Genomic DNA, 24506 nt, shown 5'->3' with positions numbered 1-24506 from the left:
GCATAGACTTTGCATGCCTAGCCTGGTTGGCAACCAGATTAAGACGTTTCAGGATGTTACACTCACACAAGGTTAAATTTAACCTCCTTGGCTCACATATGTAACTTTAGCCCTCAGAAGCTGCTGAACGGCCAGGCCTATGTGAACGGCTTTTAATGATGATAAGAACTGTAGTTACTCACTGCTTAAATGACACTGTATAGATACCCATATACACATGCAAACATATGCCAGGGCTCTCGCCAGCACCGGAACTTTGCGGCGTGTGATGACTTTTTTTAAAAACCAATCCGTCAACCTTGACAGACAAAATTAAGAAAAATCTTGGGTAAAAATATGAAAACATCCCAAGGACCACTGACGACCAGCCTCAACACCATGATTTGCCTCTCAAAATGCGGGAAATTGTGTTTTTGAAGGCCTGAATTCCAAAATTTGCCAGGGGAGCATGCCCCCGGATCCCCCTAGATTGCAAGTGCCTTGCGCCTATGGCGCTACACTCCCCAAATTCTAAGCTGGCTACAGCCCTAACACATACAGATGCACACACAATGATTGATGTACTTCATCTTCTTAAAAAACTTTTTACTTCTCAAAGTCACTTAACTTAATAAATATTGAACACAGTATAATGAAATTTGCTAAATAAGCAAGGTTTATTCTATATAAAGTAACAACAGTTTTGTCATTAATAAAGTCTGCAGAATTATCAATACACTTTCAACATTGTCATAGTGAACAACTGGATACATCATACAAGTGCACCTATAAGCATGATGATGATGATAAGCTTGGGAATACAAGTAGTAACTGAACTTAACAAGTAGCCTCCCAAATACACATGATGAAGTGGGTTGATTCAGCTCATTTATTCAAGTACATGTATCAAGAATTCATGAAAATAAGTGGCAGTAAATCTTCTTATCATACTACAGGTATGAGTAGTGATCCATGTTTGAAATAAGTATAGGTCTAGTCAGTTACTTTTCCTGCCTCTTCAACACCTGATGGTGGGGTACACCTTGTTACACTGATCCTCTAAGTTGTCAGGAGGGGTCATACCAAACTTCCTGTACAAGTTTTCAATTTTGTCTTTTAGCTTTACAGCCTTTTTCTTGATTTTCTTTAGACGTTTCCTTCTAAGTACAAATTTCATTCGCTTCTTGAGCTTTTTCAGCTTATGCTTGTTCATCTTCTTCCTGCGACGGAACAGGTCATTCCTACACTCCATGACATTATCATTGGTGGTGTCTCCAATGAAATCTGGGGCCCCTGTTGGCTGCCTGTCTTCCACAGATGTTGGTCTCTGAACTGGAAGTTCATATTCTGTCTTAACAGCAGGATCTGTAATGGTTATTTCTGGGAAAATAGCTGGCTTGGAGCTTGGAAGGTAGTATCGAAGTGTTAGCTTACACTCCAAGGGAGTGAGGGAGGTGCTTTTGGTGAAAAGCATACTGTCTACAAGTGCACTCTTTTGTAATGATATCATTGGGACTTTGACCTCAGACAGCTTGTTAAACTTGTTGCTTAGTGATGCCACTGATGGCATTCTCTTCAATCTAGGCACAGCTGCACCAGAACTCCCAGGCACCACCAGAATGCTGGTACTGCTTGCTGAAAAAACACAAAAGTGTCACATGTTGATCAAAGGAAGGAAACTTTAACTGTCTTAAATATTATATTAATTATAATAATTTTAATTATATGCAAATTATACAGGAGACATATGAAAAAGACGTCCTAATACATAAACTGTCATAACATCAGATCAGTACCACAGGATTAATGTCTGAACACAAACACTCCTTACCCTGATGTGTTGTGACATTTCTACTGCACACTGCTGTATTCATCAGACGCCTCCCAACTGTGCACTGCTGCCACATCCTCCTACACAGCAGGGTGGCCATGGCTGCACTCCACTACGGTCTATGTGGAGAAAATAGCATGATTTAATGACTTGAAATCATATGATATTTGATCATATGATATTTGATCATATGCTACAGTAATTCTTTTGACATGTCAGCATTGCCTTGCATGGTCTAAAATGAACACTATCGGTCCACGTGTATGAGACACGGGAATCGGGAAGGTTACAACGTGCCCCCCTCCCACAGTCATTCGCGGGGCAAGTCCAAAGAAAGGTCACGATAGCAAAACTATTCGGTCGAATTGTTCAAAGTCGATACATAAACTTTAAACCTTGACATTGTGCAATATCATAAGAATCGTCCATTTACCTACCTGTGGTGAAAATGAGCAATAAAGGCCCTTTTTCACCTCTGTCTCTGCCCCAATTTTTTCCCGAGTTCGGGGCAATGGTCCTGACCAATCAGCACCCGAGATTATAGGGTTAAAGGTCGAATGATTTCAGGACCACCTGACTAAGTGAGTACAGTACGTCACTTCCGGAGAGGATCACTTCCGTGTTATTTGTTAGTCAGAACACCTGAAATATTTTCAGCGCTTCAACAACGTCTCTGGACAACAGATCTAAGATTAGCACTGCATAAAGTGGGCGATATCACTTCATAGCATAAGCTGACGCATATACTACCTTCACAATGTCGAAGATGGACGGTAAGATTTTACAGTAAATTGTTCTTGGGTGGGGAGATCTAGAGGTGGAACTTCCAGGTAGTTTATCTAACCGGAGAGTTGTCATGTCATGGGAAAATCATATGGTTCACAGTAGGTACAGAGTCTGCAGTTTCTAATGAAAAAATTGATTTGCCGGTTTAGCTTGTTAGTTGTAGGTTGATTCACTGATTGGCACAGCACAGATCAGGCCATGACTCAAAATTCAAATCACATAAATAATTTGTTTTTCATGTGTGGGAGAAAGTGTAAAAGCTAACACAAGTAAGATAGAGTTTACACGGGTGATATTAAGGAGGTTCCTTGGTGATATCATGATCAAGATGAAGTGCAGTGTAAAGAGAGTGGCTTTTTGTATCACACTGTTTTTTCACTGTTTCAAAATTAGATTGGATTTGAGCTGAACACTCTAGAATATGTATTGTACATCACATGCCATTTTCATTGTAATTGTGTAATCTGTTGCTCACTCCCTTTTTTTGTTTTCCAGAAACCCTTTTCCAGCTCAGGGTGAGAAACCTTTAGTAATTGGTTTACTTCTGGTTTTTCTTCTACCATTGATTAAGCTGTATACTGTTATTCTCCTCACCACTTACTAACTTAGCCAATGTGGTTGTCATCTATACTGTTGCACTGATGAGAAATGTAACAAAGAGAGCCAAAGTCATCAAGCCTGAGGTCACAAATCAGCAAGCAAGCCTTTGATTGTTGGCATGTGTATTCATTATCACAGAAATTTGACAATACATTCTTACTACTAACTAATACTTGCAGAGTTCTGTGTTGTGTATTACATATGGAAGAAACATGTTTGATTCATTTTTCCTGACAGTTCACTGCCAAGCAGCTGGACAGGTTGGCCAAAAAGTCAGAAAAAGAAGAAAAACAGCAGAAAGCCAAAGTGAAGAAGGTATGTGTATGCCCCTCTGTCAACAAGAAATGTCACTATCTATAAATACTTTTAGATCTTTATAACTATGGTAGCTGACTAGCTGTGTTGCTTAAGCAATGCACAGGATTGTGTGCCCCTTGAACAGTTTCTAGTACGCAAACAAGAACATGACAGTCACTGTGATGGGAAATATTTCCTCAGGCCCTGCAGCAGAAGAACGTGGATGTAGCTAAGATTTATGCTGAAAATGCCATCAGGAAGCACAATGAAGGCCTGAACTACCTACGGATGTCAGCCAGGGTGGATGGAGTGGCTTCCAGGGTACAGTCAGCTGTGGCAATGAAGCAGGTGGGGTAGTATATGGGCTGTACCAGTCCATAATGATTGCCGTGTTGTGTATGTAGCCCCTGCCATAACATGGAGATCAGACTCCTATGTTTTGTCAGGATACCAGGCTTCATGTTGATTGTGCTTTGTAGTTTGCTTTTAATTCGCTTCCCAACAAGACTTCTAATGCTAAATGTAGGTGAGTTTACCATTTATGTGACACTACAGACTACTAGTACTAGTATTCTGCAAAGCTTTTGCCATATCAACGCAGCTTCACTGACACCAGGTGACTCAATTAGTAATGTGCAGAGTATGTTCTGCTGTCCTATATTGCATACATTAAAAAAACTATACTTTCCTTTGTAAAAATATTTATAATGCATTGCCGTTTATAGCCCCTTTGGGCATGGGAACCCACTTGAAATTACTGGATCTTTTCATTTTCTCAGGTTACCAAGGATATGGGACATGTGACTAAAGCTCTGGACAAGGCCATGGGATCCATGGATCTGCAGAAGGTTAGTTTGCCTAAGTTTCTGTGATCCTGTGTTTTGTAGGCTACTAGCATATAGCAAGTGAGAGCATAGAACTCCTTTTATTCCTCTTTAACAATATCATTCATCCTATGAACCTTATACAAATGATATGGTTGAACTTCAACACAACTTTTTTTCTGACTCATAGGTAAGCCAAGTGATGGAGAAGTTTGAGAAGCAGTTTGAAGACTTGGATGTCCACACACAGGTGTGTATAACCTTTGAAAAGTGTTCATAATCAAGAGATATATACATACAAATGTATACCGGTAGTAGATTTCTGCTTTCTGATGTTGTATCCAGTACTAGTTGTATTATATCTTTCAGATATGCCTGTCATCAACGAAAGACTCATTTTCTTAACTGTTGATGTTTTTTTCCATTTAGACCCTGGAGAGTTCCATGGGTACTGCTACAACACTGACAACCCCTCAGGACCAGGTCGATGACCTCATAAAGCAGGTGGCGGAGGAGAGTGGCCTGGAGGTGATGAGTCAGCTGGAGGGACTGGGGCCTGCTCAGGACAGCATCGGAGCCAGCAGCTCAAAGACACAGACTCAGGAGGACCAGCTGTCCAGAAGGTACTGCTCTAGGGTTTTTTTTAGAAAAATTTAGCATGAAGGGAGCAGATCACTAGCATGGTGAGGGAGCGAAGCAAATTTTTACAAGAGTAACACAGTTTGTAATGCTAGAATGCTTTATGATGTTTTGTTTTCATATTTTCACTGAAAAAAGATCATGAGAAAGACTTAATGTTGTGTATGTAGCCACTTAGAGTGAGTTCAATCTTATAGAAAATTGATATGGGGAATGGGGATGCTGGTTGGTTACATGAGGGAGCAGCACCCTTATTCCCCAGTTTAGAAAAAACCCTGCAGTCCATATGTCAGGATTATATGCCTACTACAGCTGTAGAACATAAATGTGTGTGCATGTGTCATGTGTGGGCATGTTTATTCAAGCATATACATGCCTGTTTAGTGTAAATGATAGTTTCTACATATCTCTTCTCAGATTTGACTTACAGTTGTCTTCTATTCTTTCAGGTTGCAGGCACTCCGGAATTAAATCAAGTCAGCTGTCATGATACAGAGAGGTGTTGAAGATGACAGCATTTTTTAAAAGCTGACATTACCTGTATAAAATGATAGGCTAGGGATACAGTCATAGTTAGTGGTATGTGTGGGTATGTACAGTTTATGTGATATTGATAGTCACATGATGCAAGCAGTAAGGCAGATAAAAATGCTCCTTAATCCTGGTTATAATGCTTTGCAAGGTATAATATATATCGAGAGGTGGATAGGGGGAATTGTAGTACAGGTACATGTGTGTATCAAAGTAGAATTCTTAAGTAAAGAAACCCAGAATTATTTGGAAAGTTTAAGTGCATTGAACCTTGTTCAACAATTACTTTTCTTTAACTTGTATATTGTAGCAACAGCATAGAACTCTACCCTGTATGTCAGTATAGCTAGGAATGAGAATCAACACAATGAATTACAGTACAAGGAGCAAATGCCCAAGATTCTTGTTATGATTGTTCTTGTAAAATACCAGTAGTTCTGAATACACAAAAGGAAATTATTAATATTGTTTGTACACTAAGTGGTGTGGCTTGTCAGTTACTTTCTAGGAGCTTTAGCCTGGGTGCCATCCTCTGTAGTTTCCACCTGCCCCTTAGGTGTAAATTGCCAAAAAGTCAGCATGCTTTTTATCAAATTTTGTAAATTCACTTCTGATCTGTAAGCACAACATAGATTTCCAAAGAAAATTTCCAAACAGTCTTGTATGTTTTATATGTTGGGCTAAGAAATAAAGAGACAACAGTGACACAATTACAAGTTTGTATAGAAAATTGCTTTTAATTCTTTTATATGAGCCACATAGACATAAATTGCCATGAAAGTGGTAAAGATGATGGCAATATGCTATGAAGTGAAAATCTGCAAGTCACCTTTCTTCGGTATTGGCTACCTCAAGGGGTTATTTCTTGAACACCTTACATTGTTCAAAAGTTTTTTGAGTAAAACTTGATGAACGTGGGTTCCAGTTATTATATTCATCTGCATATGATACAAGCGTACTCTATCCATACAAGATTTTTGGCTCATATTTAGCGTGGTACGTAACCATTCATACCAGTTTTATGCACTATACACAATGTCATCAGCACATTCCACCATCACTTACTAGTATATATTGATGAAGCTTTTCATCATTTTAAAGTTTGTTTCCCTTTAGATGGCTTGCACAAATACACCAGATACATGTATCCATGTAGGTCTTGCTCCAAGGAAACCAACTGGCTTGTAGATGTACACTACTTCGTGGAGGCCATGGCCTGTTGGCCCTACTGCATCACATCAGGCTGCAGATGAGCAGATGTCACCTAGTGCTGAGACCACTTGATAGCCTTCAGGTCAATGCCCTCCTGAACCATCTCCCACAGGGGACTGTAAAACACAGTTCAAAATCTTATACTAGTACATATACAATGTAGTACTAATACTGTTCTTTCATTGCTTGAACTATGATCCCTTCAATATTCTTTAAAATAATGTACAGTTATGGCAAATGTACAAGTAGAGAATTTTTAGACAGATTATCTTTTTCCAGTGGCTCCATCTGATATGCCCTGAGAACAGTCAGATTACACCATCAGCCATTAACTGGCCCATTGCCTTTACACCTGCAGTATTTCTGTTAGCACAACACCCAGCAGTAAACCCACAATTTAGAATCATGTTGTCTCACCTCATCTCCCTCAGTGCTGTAACATGTTTGATGGTTTTCTCTGCAGTGTAGTCCACTTCCTCCTCTGTTGTAAACCGTCCAATGCCAAACCTATAATAACATGATAAAGTTCAAAACTTGCGGTGTCTTCTTTTCCATGAACATGCTAGCTACAAAATCATATGGCATCATGATCAAAGACCAGTGTCTTTGTGAAAGGGACAGCCAACGTACAAGGTTGTATAAACTATAATACAAGAGACTTCTTTATAATACATTGTACCTGATAGAGGAATGTGCCAGGTCTTCATCAGCTCCAATGGCTCTCAACACATAGGAAGGTTCCAGGGATGCAGATGTGCAGGCACTGCAGCAACAAGGGGAAAACCAGACTGAGAACATGGCACAGCCATGGCTATAGTTTTGTGGTGTTCTCAGGAGTTGCATCAGTTGCAGAGGTAGAAGCAAGCTTATAAAATACATGTTTTTGTATACCCTGCATGTGTTTTATACAAATAATTGATTATACATATTTGTATCAGATGGCTGTAAAGACTGAACAACCCTACCTCCCTGAAGACAGGGCAATGTCCTTCAGTGCCATCAGCAGGCTCTCTCCTTCCACATATGCAAAGGACAAGTTGACACAACCTGTAGGAACCAGCACCAGACAGTTTAAACTCAGTTTATGCGGTAAAAACAAATACACAATGTCCTTAGCATCTGCAACAGTAAATTCACTTCAGATCAGATACATGCAAAAGAGCAAACTGTACCAAGTTGATGTTTAAGGGATGACTCACCAGGATAGGACTGCTCTGAGTCCCCGTTTCTCACCACCTGGGGCAGCGCACTCATGATCTTGTTGATGAGACGCTCAGACAGGGACGTGATCCTTGCATGGTCATACTGTAGGGCAAACAGGATGAATTACTTACAGGAGAAGTACGAGTAGATCAACTCTGCACGTACAGAAGTTCCACAGAGCAGTGTTTTGAAGAGTGCAGAATGCCATACTGACCTCCATCTCCTGCTGAGAGATGCGACAGGCTGCTCCCAGCCCCACGGCCAGAGGTGCAGGCACAGTACCACTCCTCATGCCTCTCTCCTGACCACCTCCACTCTGCAGGGCCTCAATCCTCACCCGAGGTCGCCGTCTAATGTACAGGGCTCCTACACCTGTATTAACATTTCATATGTTCACATTACATCAAAATATCAACAATGACTTGCAATATCATCATTTCAGTTGTACAAAATTGTAATATACTGGTACAATGTATTCCAAAGAATTAAAGTACAAAATAATTAATGCTAACTTAGAAAACCTTCTCCCTTTAAAAACTAAATCTATGTTTATACATGTATATCAGATAGCCATTTTCATAGGAAGCATTAGCCCTGGTCAGTTCATGATAGCATCTCCCTTGCAAACTATTCTATAACAAAACAGCAAGGTTGTCAGACCCTTTGGCCCATATATCTTGTGGCCACTGATGGACATCAGGTCTATCTTCATGTCGTTCACGTCTAGCGGGATCTTGCCGATGGCCTGGGCAGCATCCGTGTGGAAAAACACCTTCTTGGAGCGACACAATTCACCTGTAACAGGAGGATATGCACAGCTTTCACTACGAATAATCTCAAAACAAGCCTGGCTTGAACAAAGAAAGAACAGTCAAAGTATCCTGTCAAAACCACAATGGTAAAAGGTATTAGCAACAAGTAACGTTACATGCAAGAAAAAAGGTTACGGCCAACCATGGATGATAGAGGGCAATATTGCACTAACCTATTTCCTTGATGGGCTGTCGAACTCCTATCTCATTATTGACAGTCATGATGGACACCAGTGATGTATCTGGTCTCATGGCAGCTTCCAGTTTCTATACATCCAGAGACAAAAATCTGTTGCAATGACAAGTTTTTAATCTAATAGGATTGATCTAAAAAATAGCTTTTACTACTGTAACAGTGATTTTTTTTTACATAACAGGTACAGTCTATCCTGTCCAGTCCTTACCTCAAGTTCAATGATTCCGTTGGGTTTGACAGGCAGGTAGGTGACATCAAAGCCCTCCCCCTCCAGAGCCCTGCAGGAGTCCAGCACACACTTGTGCTCCTATATTACATCAGAAAGAAAAAAAGATGTCACTGGATACCCAGTACTGTTACTAAAAGGCAACACAAAGATTGCAGAAGCTTTTGTGTCAATAGAATACTAGTATACATGTACTTACAATCTGTGTGGTGATGATATGTTTCTTCTTACTCTTGTAGAATCTGCCCACGCCCTGGGGGATAAAAAAAGTTACAAACTACCTGTAGAAACAGATGACACTGATATTCCCATAGATTTTCTTTCTCATTAGGTACTGGTCTATCATACAAATCAATGCAAATAACAGGTGTGCCATCCTGATAAGTATTAGTCAGACATCACCTTCATAGACCATTTTGAATTTGACAGACTTTTATCTAGTTGACTAACTAGTCACCTTAACAGAGATGTTGTTGGACTCTGTTGCTCCACTAGTGAAAACTATCTCCCTGGGGTCTGCACCAATGATGTCTGCAACTTCCTGTGGAAGATGGTAGTAAGGTGCATTAGTGGCACTTTTGAAGTAACAAAAACTGGCAGCAAAGCACAACATGAGCTGTCAATTGCAGGATGTTGCATACATAGATAAAACGTAATACATGTAACGTTACATCATAAGAGATCTAGGTCTGTACATACTGACCTTTCTGGCCTCCTCCACTGCTTTTTCTGTCTCCCAGCCATATGCATGAGTCCTGGAGTGGGGGTTGCCGTAGTAACCAACAGTGAATGGCATCATGGCATCCAGCACTCGAGGGTCCTGTAAACATGTCATTTTCATAGTATCAAGTTTCAACTTATGAATCATATTTTTAGTTCATTCCATGTAGTAATGATTTAATCAAAGCCAGTCTTGTTGTTTACTCACCAGTGGAGTGGTTGCTTGTGCATCCAGGTACAATGGCCGCATTGTATCTCCAGTATCTCCTCCTTTTCCTTTGACAGCTGAAGAAATAAGAAGTCTACCTTGGTATCGACTAATTCACATATAGGTACTAAATGTTACAGGTGCCATCCGTGCCCCAATGAGGTTTAAACACACATACATGTAACGTTAACTGTTACAAAGCTTCATATGTGTGATGCACATTCATAGATGATGTAAGTTGTATCAGCTGGTTGTATACTTTAAATTTTGTGATTGCATTACTTTGCTGCTAATGCAATGATAAATCATATTCTCACATGAATCTATCCTACCTGCTGCAGCCTGTGCTGCGTCAGCAGACGAACTTTTGGTCTTCAGTCCCCTGCACACATGCCGCCCTCCCACCCTCAGCACCTGCACGGACGTTCGGCACGTATTCGACAGCATGATCAGTCTACAGCGTGGACAGGCCACAAACTTCGCTGTCAGGAACCTTCTAAACTGCTTATACTCGTATTTAACCTGGATTGAATCTCCTTGTTATATATAACCCACTACGAACACACAGCGAGACCCTCTGTCTGTTACGTCACTGTGCCCCCATCTGTTTGGTAACTCCTCAAATGTGGTATCTCACCAAGGTTGTACATAGAAAACCAGAATGACATCGTCTGATCAAAGGAATTCTAACAGGTTACATACGTATCTTTTATCGATATAAATCTAATCTATCACTCTAGCCTATTGAATACTTCGGATTTAGTCAACGTAGAGGGAGAAATGGAAAATGTAAGAATTTAAAACACCAGTATGAGACACAAGGGTCACCCAGAAAGGTCACCGTGAAGGAGTGTGCCATTTTGTTTGTACACTGGACGTGTTTTACGTGTGTCCTGCTTATGTTATATAATGGGGCGATTTTCACAGAACTAGTAACCCAATGTTTTATTTAACGACGTTGTTTGAGAATGTCAGCATTCGCTGTGCCCGTGCGCCGAAAGGCTGTTCTGAGCGGACTGGGGCGGCTCGGGTGGCAGGTGATGATGAGGGGGAGGGGCGGCAGTACAACAACATTCCTTGTCCATTCACGCACAGTGGTTTCATCAGCGGTGCTGCAACAATATCAACCGGGAGGTTTTCCTCACGTTCACCGGAGCAGCCTGGCCAAGCTGACGCCGCAGCAGGTCACCAATGTCCTGAGAGCAAACGACGCCTCCTTTGTCATGGACTTTGACAGTCCTGTTCATCGTTTTGACAGGTGATCGATCTTAAAGAGCTGTCATAAACATTCGTTTGCATATCAGTCCTAGTGGTCATCTGTATTACTTTTTGATGGTTCATTGTTACCAAATGCATTACGATTTGCAAAGTGAAAACTAAAGGTAATGAACTTTAATATATACATGTAAATACATGTTATATTTAATAACTTAATTGAGCAACAACAAGGTACAAAGTGTGGCATCAGCAATAATATAAATTTGTGGTTCTTATCTTTCAGCAATCAGCTGGCTTCCAACAGCCCCATAGAGGACCGGCGTGCAGCAGGCAGGTGCCTGTACTCAGGAGATATGCTCTTTGGTGTGTTTGATGGCCATGGCGGCAGTGCCTGTGCGCAGACTGTGAGTGAGAGACTTCTAGACTACATTGCCGTCTCTCTCATGGACTACAAACAATTATGTGAGTACAAGTCATCCATGGAGTCTTCGGCTGGGCGAGCAGAGGCCGTGAGACGGTTTAACTTCGCCAACGACTACTCCTCACAAGAAGGAGGAAGACGTTACACCGAGGCGCTGTACAAATTTGCACGGGAGGTTCTGGCAGCCTACGATGAAGAGGCAGATGCAGCAGATTGTTTAAGACATGCATTTGAAAGGCTGGACGAGGACATCTCTTCAGAAGCGCAAGCAAAATTGCCAAATGGGCAAGTCAACTTTGAAGCCTTACAGGCAGCATATGCAGGTGCAACCACAGTGGTGGCCTATGTACATGGAACTGATTTGTACATAGCCAATGTTGGGGACAGTGGAGCTGTGTTGGGGGTACATAATGAGTATGGTACTTGGGAACCACGACAGCTAACCTCCGACCACAATGCTCTCAACCCTTCTGAAATACTTAGGATTAGAGGAGAGCATCCGAGAAGTGAGTCAACATTTGTGGTCAAGGGTGGCCGATTGCTGGGGTACCTACAGCCTCTAAGGGCATTTGGTGATGTTAAGTTTAAGTGGAAAAAAGAGTTACAGATGGAAGTGCTCAACACTGCCTACAATAAGAACCTGATACCTGTGAACTACTACACTCCCCCTTATCTTACTGCCATGCCCGAGATCACGCATCACAAGTTAACTAGTAACGACAAGTTCCTGATCCTGGCTAGCGATGGTCTCTGGGAACCCATGATGAAGCAGACGGCAGTGAGGCTTGTAGCAGAGCATCTCATGGGAAACCACAAGGGTAGATTTCACTTTGATGGCATCAAAACATTGGGGGACATCAGTGCCATTCTGAAGAAGAGACGAGCCAGCCACTCGGCAGAAGTGATGGACCAGAACGTCACCACACATCTGATTCGGCATGCTCTGGGGGGAACTGATGATGGAATTGACCACAGTAAGCTGGCCACCATGCTCACACTGCCTGAGGAGATTGTACGTCTGTACCGTGATGACATCACCATCAGTGTCATCTTCTTCAACTCTGACCACATTGCAAGCTTGGAGTGAATCAACAGTAGTTTTGTGACTTTTTTTGGAAAAGGTTTTCACTTCCAGAGGGAGGACATTTCTGTGTAAGAATCTATCTATGCATGCATGCCTGTCTTGTACCTCTCTTGAACTTTATTTGGGCTGTTTAATCTTTTTGATTATGGATTCCAGATTCGGGATCTTACCGTAGATTCCTAACTGTATTATGTTGTTAGCCATTTCGTTCACACTTTCTTGATTTGTTCTGATACAAGTAGTACACCACAGGTCAAGAGGCCTAAGCCTGACTTTAAACACACACAACATTCTTAAATTGATTGTGCAACTTGCCGAATGGCAGCATGTCTTTGTAATGCCATGTAATTTCCCTACATTTTAAACTCTTTTAACCTATCCTTGGCCAATGCCTGCTTAAGTGTTTTTACATACAGTGACCTTCAAAATCAAACTCCAGTATTTCCACTACCGTATTCACTAATTGAGTAATGCAGGACGCAATACTGTACTGCTCCAGCATTAATCAGACAAGAATGAATTCAAACCTAAGAATGGTTCAATGTGCTCTGGTATTTTTAATGTATACTATTATGTGTAATGTGCTGCTGGATGAAGTAAAGATACCATATTGCAATTGTACTCTGCTATGTGTTGAATTTACCTGTACTCAGTGCAATAGTCATTTAAAGGTATTATATTTGTACCCTTGCATACAGAATATAAGCAGTAGCCATGCTGCAGTCTATGACCAGGTGTAATGTACATGTATCCTGCAGTGAATTCTGACTGTTGCTTTTATACTTGTGAAAGCATGTAATCCTTTCAAACAAAATAAAAGATGAAGCTCAATATGTATTAAAAGGTGAACCTCAATATCAATATGTATTTGTGTTCTGTATGTTGGGATGTGTAAAGAGAAAACATGTCTTTAACCAGGAGTGTATTGAATCTACTGATCATGATGTAGGCAGTTGCTGAAAAATCTGCTACGCTTCAGAGAAAATCGTCCAATAAAATCATGATTAGGGTCAAGGTTAAAAATTTTGAAGCACTGGCAAGCAATTTAGCCTGAAACCATAAAATGTCAGTCACACTGTAACTTAACCATGAATGAGGGAGTGTACAGGGTATTTGGATATTTTGTCCCTGCCCTTGAGGTCATCCAGTTCCACAACTGCAAGACACTCCACAATATTGGCCTGCATACTCTCCATCAGCTGACAGGCACTAGCCATTGTTCCTGTATATGGGGGAAAAGAAGATATGTACTACTTTTTAGTATTCTTTATAGGTAGACTTTCATGGCAGTCCAAATGGATTAACCAAAGGGGATAAAGATTGCTGACTGAGGCAGATTGTATACGTGCACACTGACCTCCCGTGGCAATAAGATCATCGACTATCAGCACATTCTGGTTGGGCTTTATTGAGTTCTTCTGCACCTCAACAGTATCCTGAAATTACACAAAACAAAAGAAGCAAACCTTATTATAACTTTAAATCCAATGCAACTGGTTTCAAATAAGTCATACATTTTGTTTCAACTTCTTGGCTACTTGCCTGGTCCAAAATGACATCTTCTAGTTCAAGAAGTGTAGGAGCAAAAATGATACATGTATGTGCTCTGCATTACGTCTAAGTACCAGTAGTTTAGTTAGATTTCAACAGTCACTTCCAACTTCTTACTGGTAACAACTTATGAATAGGAGTGGATATAAAGTACCTCAGAGGACAGCTGAGTATATATGACAAGTTACAGTACCTTTCCATATTCCAGTGTATAGGAACACTTCACAGTTTCCCCTGGGAGCTTGCCTGCTTTCCGTACAGGTACAAACGCACAGTTGAGACGAAGAGCCAACAGTGGACCAAAAAGAAATCCCCTGGCCTCCAGACCTGAAAGGAAGTTTTTTTTCTCCTCATTAATAACATTATACATCTTTATTGTAATCATTAGAAGGTCCAAAATACATGCAGTGTCCAATGGTTGAACCATGTAAAGCATTTGAGGTAACATTACTTGTGTTTAAAGACAAAACAATGAAGTACATTTACTTAGTCACTGTTTGACTCAAACACCCTACCTACTACTACGTCCACTTTGATCCCTGATTCTTTGATGTGCTCTTCCAGGAGAGTTACAGAGTCTGAGAACACTTCTGGGTTCTGCATGATTGGCATGATGTCCCTGTGAAAGGCAGAATATTATATTATGTTTATGTTAGAACATCTTACATGTCTTATCCCTGTGCAGGCTCCCCTGTGTCATGTGGACATTCTGTCCCTGGTATTAGGCATCAATGTAGAATGGAAAAATATCCATCAAGCTTACCAGAAAAGGATGCCTGGTTTGGGGAAGTCCGGGACAGTCGGTATGTGGGCCTTTAGTCTGTCAATCCTGGCCTGTTTGGATAGGACGTTTTCTGTAGCCATGTTGTCAGAATCTGAAACACAAAATCTGAATATATTTAACCATGGAGGTAGAAAATGTCACTGACTTTATTATCTCTGGGGAATGCATAATGTAGTTAATGCATACATAACTTCCAGAGGTTTCTTGTTAATACAGCCTTTGATGATGCACATCGAAGATGATGTTAACAGTTACGTGAACACGGGTGTTCTGCACAGTCGCTGTTATTCAACGTTAGTTTTTATAATTTTTATTTTAACGAATTATATTACGTCGTATTACATCATTTCATCAAACTTTAAATTATTCATACGTCACTGCATACTTTTCCATAGTTGGGGGACCCGTGACACTTAACATGCTCCCGCAACTGGTTCTTCAAAAAACGAGTCCCGCTGTCCATTAATTGTCAAGGCGTGGGGGGGGGGCGAGGTGTAAAGACTTTGCCCTTTAATACCTGGGCCCATATTACAAAAATTAATTTATCTACCTTCTTACCGAATTAATGATGATGTACCCTTCTCTGCGTGGTGTTGTAGTGCAGCCTAGAAAGTGCAGATCGCTACTTGTACTGACTTATTAATCGGCGTGAGTGTTTTGGACTTACAGCATGTAGTGTGCCAAGCCAACACTCTAGGTCACAGTGCAATGACCTCATTTGACCTCATCTGACGCCTGCTTACCCACAAGTAGAGAACTGGTCTTTCTGACAGCTGAAGGTGTAAGCTAGCAAGCTGTCTTACCTGGTCAACTTCACACACAGACTTATTTAAGCCATGCTACAAAGTCATGACTAATGTAGACATCTGATCATATGAACATTTTCTTCTGATCAAGCTTTTTATTCATCAGGCTCTGTTTTCAATTTTGTACATCTAGACTGACTGTAACATATTTGGTAAACTTAGTGTGTTGTACAGCAGCAAGCTGCTTGCTGAACCTTCTACAGGCACTTATCGGACACATTTTATTTAGCAGACATCATCAAACACCATACTGTGTCTATTGAGTTGGCTATTTCCTGTGCATTTTCCTAATCTACAGACCAATATTATCTGCTCCTTTAACTTGAAAGCTAATCAAATTGGCAACCATACATGTAGGTATGTAACATACGAAAAGGTACTGTAGGTATGTAACATATGAAAAGGTAGTAGCCTACTGGTTTTATACATTGTCAACTGCAGTGGATTTTTATTATATTACTAGTATCTGATTACAATAATCATTTTGTTACACAAGAATCAAGTACATGCACCATGGTCCAATTAAGTCATTACAGCAAATATAAGCTTAAAAATATATATTTCTCCTCAGCAGAATCAACAGTACAAGCAACAAAGTGTGGCATTTCACCTGCCAACAGCTGCCACAGTATCTAGGAATAAAGTAAAACCAACGATGTTGACAGTGTCTCACTCTGAGCTGCATTTTACATTCTTTACACTGCACCACAAAAGCTAGCAGTGGTAGGCAGTGAATTCCTGTGGAACTAACAAAGATACTTGTTGATTTTAATTGATTAAGCAAAAAAAAAATGATTCCTCTAAAATTTATGAGCTTCAGATTTTGCAACATTCTTTCCCCTTGCCCAATACAACTATTCATTACAAATGTCACTTGGCTTGGCTAAGGTGGAGATGAAATCCAAAACTTTGTCACTATCTTAATGCGTCAAAACTCGTAAATGTTGGGTTGAAAAGGGTTTCAATTGCACATAACAAACATTGGTCCATCTATAGCTACACAACTGAAAGGATTCCCATTCAGACAGATTTTTGTAAATGACCGCATGGAGCATTTTTCTTTTACAGTTAAATGTCTAAAGCAGCTCTGATAAAGCACCTTAATTTCCTCATCTGAATCCCTCAAAGCATCAATTTTGACAGTGGAAATTGATTTCTAGACATTATGTTGCTATGCACTGGATGTGCCTTCATAATGTCCCTGCTTATTAATACAACTGAATGCATGAATAAGCTCCCAGCAGTTACTAAGTAGCCATCTGGTTTGGCACATCAGTCAGACTTTGGTGGTGCAGAAGAGAGCTTTTCCTACCAGTGACTGTAAAGGCATGGCACATGAACAATGGAAGAACCCGTTACCTGCATCTTATGCAACTAATAAATTCATGTTTCCTGATAAAATGCTTCCTTGTACATGTATATGTAACTGTGTATACAAAATATCAGTACATACATGTACATGTATTACCTTTTTTTTCTGCACATTTAATTCTGCCCCTAAATTCATTAAACTATAGAGATTTGATCTTAACTTCAAAATGACAAGTTGTCATCAAGCCTGGGTTTGTGCTTTGGCTAAAAAGTTTCCCTTTCCAACAATGTAATGTTTGCAATGTATCTGATAAACTACGCGGCTGGTGATATATGCATACTTGAGCCATTGCCCCTTCCTTCTGCATTCTTACAACAAATATACTATGCTTCTCATCATCTGCACAACGTTTCTGATGTCCAATCATGATAACCAGAATAACAACCCTACAGACGTATCAGTTTTGCAGATTTAAACACACATGGCTTTTCCATAAAGAGTGTCTTTTGTGAGAGGCCTGAGAATTAACTATGTAGTGTTACATTTTGAGCATAATTTGAATTGAATGACAGCATTTCCAATGACAGCTATCTGTGTAAAATGTACATATAATTTGTTTCATTCCTCGGTAACATCATTCATGATAATATTCTCATTGAGAGTGTCAAAAACCGTACATAATACAGTTTTACCAGTATGAGTCTTACTAAGAAACAAAGAAAACAGACACCAAAAGCATTGTGTGGTGGGAGTGTAAAGTTTACTTATAGCCAACCATGTTTAAAAATGCACAGGGTTATTCCTTCTCCAGTTTAGATGTTATTTCTCATCAGATCCAGTTGCTCTTTTGGCACGTCTTCTGGGAGATCGCCTTGGGGAGTTCTTGTCTGTAACAGCAATACAAAGTACAAAGTGACAAAGATATACTTGCATGTGACAGTACAGATGGAAACATGACCATGTCTACTACTGTTATTTTTTCTAAGCGTCTTGATTTGTGAATTTTGCACACACAAAAAAAATTATATGTACTACTAGATCTGTCCCTGAACTGTTGTGTTTGCATTCCAAATAAATACTGATATAAATAAATGCCTTTAGAGGCTACAAGCAATACACTCAGAGGTAGTGACTAAGGTCTGAAGAGTTTAGAGGAATGACTTACTCATCTGGTCCACAGTCTCCTTGGGGATCCAGTCGAAGTCCACATCAGACTGGTTCTGTGTACCCTGCTCGACAACCTGCTTCTTGGCTGGGCGTTTCTTCTGCACAAACACAGAGGAATATTCATGAAGAACTCTCCATAAAAAATACACTGAGTACTCATAGTCATACCTTGTTGGACATTGGGCAAAGACAGCAGCATTATATGTGCATATCTGTTAAACTCTTGTCTTTAAATAATAGATCACTAAAAGGGTAATCACAATTATTACATACTTAAATCACAGCAATCGCTAAATCTTTTACATCAACAATAACTCTGAAGGAGAACTTACCCCCATAGATGCCATTAACTGTTGCCCACCAATGATGAGTAGGACCACTGCAGCTGCCAAGAATATGTACAGGAAAAACCTGCAAAAAGCAAAGGATTGAGATGTGAGAAGGCTAACATTTCAGATCAGGTAAAAGGTTGGCTATGGAAATGAATGAAAAATATAGCAAGTATTGTACTCTGCATTTGGCCACTTAACTTCACTTTACTGAGAGATAACTAAAGCCAGTTTCAGCATGTTTTGTGTATGCTTTTGTCCAAGAAGACAAAGAAGAGACTCACATTTCTCCATCCAAGCCCTCATCCAGCTCCACAACACTGATGGTCTCGTTGAAAACAGCATCAAGGAAAGGATTTCCATCCTGTGTAGGACAACAAAACAGCAGTTGATAACCTTGCAGGGTTAACATTCATGCTACTGAAAATATGGATGCTTCTGGACATACAGTCCAACAGTATTACTATTAGTCTTGGTTGTACGGGTACTAGTAAATCTTTCCTTGATCAGAAGACACTTACAGCGTCCTTGTAGTTGAGGGCAATGGTCAGACCGAAGGGACGGCCAGCGAATGGCTCGGCAGCAGTGAACAGGTACTCGAAGGAGGCCTGAGTGTTGGGCTGGACCACGGTGTTGAACGTGAAGGTGGTGAACTGAACAAAACCAACATCAGCACTAGTTATTACACAGCTGGTTTGGTAAATAGAACAAAATTAATTATTTCATGTAGATACATAATTGTATTGAAAGAGGGCAGCTCACCCATAAGGGAATACTGCGTAGTGACACAAAACGTAGTAGCATACCCTATAACATTCCATAATTCACTATACAATGTTCCCTATCTGTAGTCAACCTCACAAGACAAAGTTTCACAGCTTTTCCCACCCTGTTGGCAATTATTATACTTCTCTTAGCTGCTCTACTCTGAAAAGCATGTTTTAAGGATATATGTTAACTGTAACAGTGTGTTGATAAAGCTGTGCCTTACGTTCTGGATGTAGAAGCTGTAGTCCTGTGGGTAACGGAAAGCACCCTCCATGCTCTCTACGATGAAATCCTTGTCACCTTTGTTGGTGAAGCCAACCAGAACACGCACCAGCTTAGTTGCTGGGATCTCTGTGGACACAAAAATCATGTTGTTTTTATTGGCATTAACTCTTACTTTGTAGAAGTGTAAAAGAAATAAATGAAGTGACACTGTGACCCATCGAAGTTGATCAAGGACTTCCCTTATATGATGTTACCTCAGTATATGTACAACTACCTCATTGAACTTAACAGCAGATATATCCGGCAGCTTTCTGCCTAGAAGAAATTAAAATTAAGCTGTGAACTTACGCTGGTCCTGCAGGGTGTTCGTAGTGGTGAACAGCACAGTGGTGTCAGCATCAGGAGAGGCCTTCAATGGTTCTTCTTCCTCCTCCTCCTCTTCTTCTTCTTCCTGAAAAAGTTATTCATTTTACAAGTGAATCAAACTTTTAAGATGTTTTCTTTTAACAGCTGTTTCTTTAATTTTATAACCTCTTGAATCTACTTATCTTAATGCAATTTTATTCTGTTAAATGAGGCATTAGACGAACTTCAACATTTACTAGAGTAGAGTAGAGTAAAGTAGAGTAGAGTAGTCTTTTCGGTCTGGTAGGACTACCAGAGTATGTGCAGCCAAATGAAGTATGTAGGGACAAGCAAGATAAATCACAAGCAAATGGCTTTTCTCCTAATGTACATGTAGTAGCATAAAGTACATACTGTTTCAGCTGCAGCTGTTTCCGTGCCTCCTGCGTCCTCGTCAGATTCCGTCTCCACTTCAGCCTCATCCTCATCCTCCTCATCCTCCCCCTCTACAACATCCTCAGCCTGTTCCTGTGCCATAGCAACGCCTGGGCCATCTGAACAAGCAAAGTTTGTTTGTTTCGCTTAACCGGTAAACCGTCTTTAGTACACCAGTAAAAGTAAAAATATTTTTCCAATGTACAATACTTTAAAAAGAGAGAAGGGACAACCATTGGCCATGAACATATTATGGCTCTAATTTGAACCAACAAAAATTATGACAGACCCTTCACCTCCAAAAGGTATCAAGACAACTCTGCTATTAGCCATTCGGGACAAGTCAGCACCAGACCTAGGACAAGTCAGCACTTTAGTAGCCCCCAAACTATATGACTAAAACTTGTCCCAGGTGCTGAATATTTGTGACTCCCTAAGTTGTCTAACAATCACCTCCCAAACTATGTGCCTGAGCCCTCAAACTACAGTAAATGCCAAATGTTATATACATATATTACTACATACATAACAAAGGCTTATTGATTTTCAGTATTCAGTAAAATAGAAAAAATTCAATCCCTTTCAATATAACGTATAATCATGCCAGTACTTCGATACGTCTCTATGCTTCAACAAGGGCAAAACCTGCTACGTGGCAACAAGCGTCGGGGCGGCCTCCTCACTAACGAACATGATTGGCTAATGCCGAAGTGCTGAGTAAGGAAATCATAAGTTTAGCAAATTTAATGTTTTGCAACAATCGTGAATCGGCTACAATCATGCTACTGTGAGGTAAATGTCGTCCATGTGGAAAGTATCACCAGGAAAACTTCTATTCAGCAGTTTGTTGGAACAGCTGATCGCTGTAAACATATTGACAACAGATCAATTCTTTCAACCAATTCTGTTTCAGGCATACCTTTGCCAAGTGTACAAAATTCAAAGAAGCACCGAATACCCATGATTGCGTGCATACACTTTAAAACACTTTTAAGACTCAGTAATGCTAGCCAAAACTGCAACTTACTGGTGCATGTAAAGGGACTTTGTACCTGTTCAACTTGCTTTTCTACCCACCCAACCACCTTACAAAAAGAGCGAAAAAAATACCTGCAACGAACACCGATGTCGGCAAAGCGATCAAAAACAGCAAAAGTAGTTTCGGTAGAAATGCCATCTTTGTAGGTTGATGAAAACCGGCCTATCTAAAGGCCGATGGCAACGGATTGTAACGTTGCACTTTTCAGGTGCGTTCGCGCAAGATGGCGTCCAAAGCGGAAGAGGACACGCAAGCGGAAGTACGGCTGACCTGTGCCCCGGAAATGCAAACGCCTCATTTGGGCTGTTCTATTCAGAAGATTTGGGGGTGTTTCTTTTAATATGCAAATGCCATATTAATCTACCATGCTATTGAAAATTTCATAGCTCTCTTGACACATCTATATATGGCAAGAAATTGGACATAGCAAACCATGGTGCATTTCAAAACCTAACAGAAAACCTAACATTGAATGATATTGCACCCAGGGGAATTCACTGGTTTTCAACCTCATTTCTTACTGCTGCCCTGCCTAACACCCAACACAAACAGCTTGGCTCACTGTTGTTACGTTTGTTACATGTTTGTAATTGCAATTCCAGGAAACGTAGACAGGTGGCGCAAATGTCACACTCTCTGCAGCTGGGCTGTCTTTTCTTCCATGCAGACACTGTATAGAAAAACATGACATGCATTTTCAACTGCTGTCTAACATCTAACACCATGGTCCATTAGGTCCACATGTGGTTATCTGCATCTGGTAGTCAGGGATCCTTGTACTGTTAGATTCTCTTGTTAGCTTTCTAACAACAAACTTAACAGTCATTGACTAATTGTATAACACTGTCTGACCAAAGAGATTGGTCTAAGGAAATCCTGACAAGCATTTCTTACTGCCTCCTAACACCCAACAGACAGTGTTGCTCAATCTTAAATTTTCTGTTAGAAACCTAACAGGGAATCTAACAGTATGTAATGTCATGTAATTTATATTCAATTTGTAATTGCAGTTCCAGGAAGTGTAAATAGGTGGCGCAAATGTCACCCTGTCTTCTCAACTAAGGAGCACAGATAGAGGAGCAGGCACTGAGGAAAACATGCAGATAAAACATGACATGCATTTTTAACTCTTGTCTAACATCTAACACCATATGTTTTATATTTGTTGTTAGAAATCTAAGAAGATAATCAGTACAAGGACCCCTGATTACACTGTGAAAAAGCAGGACACACATTCTGAACCACCGTCTAACATATAACACTATTAAGCGCACCACATGTGGTTATCAGCATGTGGTTACCCCAGGGATCATTGCAATGTTACATTATCTTGTTAGGTTCCTAACAGAAAACTAACACAGACACTGTGAAAAAGCAGGACACACATTCTGAACCACCGTCTAACATATAACACTATTAAGCGCACCACATGTGGTTATCTGCATGTGGTTACCCCAGGGATCATTGCAATGTTACATTATCTTGTTAGGTTCCTAACAGAAAACTAACACAGACACTGTGAAAAAGCAGGACACACATTCTGAACCACTGTCTAACATATAACACCATGGTCCATTAAGCGCACCACATGTGGTTATCTGCATTTGGTATGTCATGCATCCTGCCTCTAATTAGAACAGCACGGGCTACCCTAGTAGGGCTACCCATGCATTGCAAGCACTGTTAGATCCCAATCTCCAAGCAGAGGTCGGTGGGAAAGAAAAGTGATAGGAAACACGGAAAAAGCGTCAATATTTTTGTAATTAGAGCCTGAATGGAAATGAAATTTAGCATGCTAGTAGATTGGTATTTAACATACCAAACCTTGGTCTTTTTTGGTCAACATAGATGTCAAAAATGATTTTAATGGCCAAAAAATGGGTTCAAAAAGTTCTATTTTAGGCCAAAAATCAATTTTGGAAGAAAATTTGAATTCAGAGTTCGATGACCGCGGGTCACTGATCAAAGTGCATCGGAACACGTTCTATCACAATGTCCTTGGTGTAACTTCTTGCATAATTTCGCCCCGCCGAGCAGGTGTTTCAGTAGCCTCCATAGCATGCCAAAAACTGGGGATTTTGGGGGTCTTCAGGGTCTTTGGAAGCTTTTATGTGCTATTTTCTGATTGCATATAGACAACATAGCCGGCCTGGTTGAATACCGTTTTTTTTAACTGGACTAATCAGAAAACAGCCCAAGACCACCCAACCCCCAGTTCTATAAGCCTGCTATGGAGGCCACTTTTTTTTATCTACAACATCATAAATTACAGAACTATGAATGCTAGATATCTGCTTTTGGGAAGTACATGTATGTAAATTCACTATAAGAGGTTGAGAAAATGCAATACCAAACATTACTTCACATAGTGTAAGTATCCCTGTATAACAGTAACCGCTGAAAAATAGTTCACAAGCTCGGAGAACACAAATTGAAAATGACGCCTCACGGCATAAATTTAGTGAAAACAGCGTTCACATATTTCTTCACCTATATTGAAGCCCTCACAATATTTTCTTAGCCTTGAAATAGCTGTCAAAATTCTGTATAGGTAACCATACTTATCACATTATCAAGAAAAAGATTAAAACTGACAAAACCGACAGCATGTGTCTTGATATGTAAACAACTCTACTGTAAAGACCCCCCCTCCTCTACACACACTCACTCGCTCACTATCCAGGATTAGATTACGGCGTCGACAAATAGTTACAGATAACCAAAAAAAAGCAGATAAAAAAAAGTGGCCGTCAAAATTATGTTTGTTTTAACAACAACAAGCCTAAGTCACTATACTCATGATATTCTATCAAATCAGGAGCTAGTTCAGTTTTAGTGCATTTTTAATTTTGATCTGAAACCATAGCCTCCATAGCAGGCTTATAGAACTGGGGGTTGGGTGGTCTTGGGCTGTTTTCTGATTAGTCCAGTTAAAAAAACGGTAATTCAACCAGGCCG

The 24506-nt window shown here is 40.4% G+C and overlaps 6 protein-coding genes across 8 annotated transcripts; 2 read left to right on the top strand and 4 right to left on the bottom strand.

Annotated features, from left to right (window-relative positions):
• Positions 1–632: 632 nt before the first annotated feature.
• LOC109474045 (aurora kinase A-interacting protein-like) lies at positions 633–2352 on the bottom strand. Of its 2 annotated transcripts, none has more exons than XM_019774260.1 (3): positions 2248–2352; positions 1811–1929; positions 633–1614 (listed from the first exon to the last, which is right to left on the bottom strand). In XM_019774260.1, exons 2-3 carry the CDS (start codon positions 1908–1910, stop codon positions 998–1000), a joined length of 717 nt encoding a protein of 238 aa, XP_019629819.1. In that variant the 5' UTR covers positions 1911–1929; positions 2248–2352; the 3' UTR covers positions 633–997. The 2 variants fall into 2 exon arrangements, with proteins under 2 accessions (XP_019629819.1, XP_019629820.1); XM_019774261.1 differs by having other exon boundaries at positions 2244–2313.
• Positions 2353–2401: 49 nt separating this feature from the next.
• LOC109473892 (charged multivesicular body protein 1a-like) lies at positions 2402–6197 on the top strand. Its single transcript, XM_019774027.1, has 8 exons — positions 2402–2583; positions 3092–3111; positions 3434–3511; positions 3695–3841; positions 4273–4341; positions 4508–4567; positions 4747–4940; positions 5406–6197. Exons 1-8 carry the CDS (start codon positions 2568–2570, stop codon positions 5425–5427), a joined length of 606 nt encoding a protein of 201 aa, XP_019629586.1. The 5' UTR covers positions 2402–2567; the 3' UTR covers positions 5428–6197.
• A 63-nt stretch (positions 6198–6260) lies between these two features.
• On the bottom strand, positions 6261–10655 carry LOC109473891 (cysteine desulfurase, mitochondrial-like). Its single transcript, XM_019774026.1, has 14 exons — positions 10397–10655; positions 10065–10141; positions 9840–9956; positions 9594–9677; positions 9336–9389; positions 9119–9217; positions 8888–8981; positions 8563–8697; positions 8117–8274; positions 7899–8004; positions 7665–7746; positions 7379–7462; positions 7117–7206; positions 6261–6815 (listed from the first exon to the last, which is right to left on the bottom strand). The coding sequence occupies exons 1-14, from the start codon at positions 10509–10511 to the stop codon at positions 6752–6754; spliced, it is 1359 nt and encodes a 452-aa protein (XP_019629585.1). The 5' UTR covers positions 10512–10655; the 3' UTR covers positions 6261–6751.
• Positions 10656–10886: 231 nt separating this feature from the next.
• LOC109473889 (pyruvate dehydrogenase [acetyl-transferring]-phosphatase 1, mitochondrial-like) lies at positions 10887–12850 on the top strand. The gene is made up of 2 exons (XM_019774023.1): positions 10887–11322; positions 11566–12850. The coding sequence occupies exons 1-2, from the start codon at positions 11033–11035 to the stop codon at positions 12788–12790; spliced, it is 1515 nt and encodes a 504-aa protein (XP_019629582.1). The 5' UTR covers positions 10887–11032; the 3' UTR covers positions 12791–12850.
• A 771-nt stretch (positions 12851–13621) lies between these two features.
• Positions 13622–15820, bottom strand: LOC109473890 (adenine phosphoribosyltransferase-like). Of its 2 annotated transcripts, none has more exons than XM_019774025.1 (6): positions 15673–15820; positions 15102–15213; positions 14854–14957; positions 14532–14665; positions 14145–14223; positions 13622–14009 (listed from the first exon to the last, which is right to left on the bottom strand). In XM_019774025.1, the coding sequence occupies exons 2-6, from the start codon at positions 15200–15202 to the stop codon at positions 13870–13872; spliced, it is 558 nt and encodes a 185-aa protein (XP_019629584.1). In that variant the 5' UTR covers positions 15203–15213; positions 15673–15820; the 3' UTR covers positions 13622–13869. The 2 variants fall into 2 exon arrangements, with proteins under 2 accessions (XP_019629584.1, XP_019629583.1); XM_019774024.1 differs by having other exon boundaries at positions 15681–15820.
• A 2158-nt stretch (positions 15821–17978) lies between these two features.
• LOC109473788 (translocon-associated protein subunit alpha-like) lies at positions 17979–21816 on the bottom strand. Its single transcript, XM_019773847.1, has 9 exons — positions 21620–21816; positions 20489–20628; positions 20078–20180; positions 19728–19855; positions 19258–19389; positions 19021–19100; positions 18740–18818; positions 18406–18505; positions 17979–18127 (listed from the first exon to the last, which is right to left on the bottom strand). Exons 1-9 carry the CDS (start codon positions 21684–21686, stop codon positions 18060–18062), a joined length of 897 nt encoding a protein of 298 aa, XP_019629406.1. The 5' UTR covers positions 21687–21816; the 3' UTR covers positions 17979–18059.
• Between the last annotated feature and the right edge of the window lie 2690 nt (positions 21817–24506).

Source organism: Branchiostoma belcheri, unplaced genomic scaffold, assembly GCF_001625305.1.
Source record: "Branchiostoma belcheri isolate BF01 breed outbred unplaced genomic scaffold, Haploidv18h27 scaffold3, whole genome shotgun sequence".
In the NCBI taxonomy this organism is placed as follows: Eukaryota; Metazoa; Chordata; class Leptocardii; order Amphioxiformes; family Branchiostomatidae; genus Branchiostoma; species Branchiostoma belcheri.
Note: the sequence above shows the minus strand (reverse complement) of the source record. Positions and strands in the feature narration are given on the sequence as shown.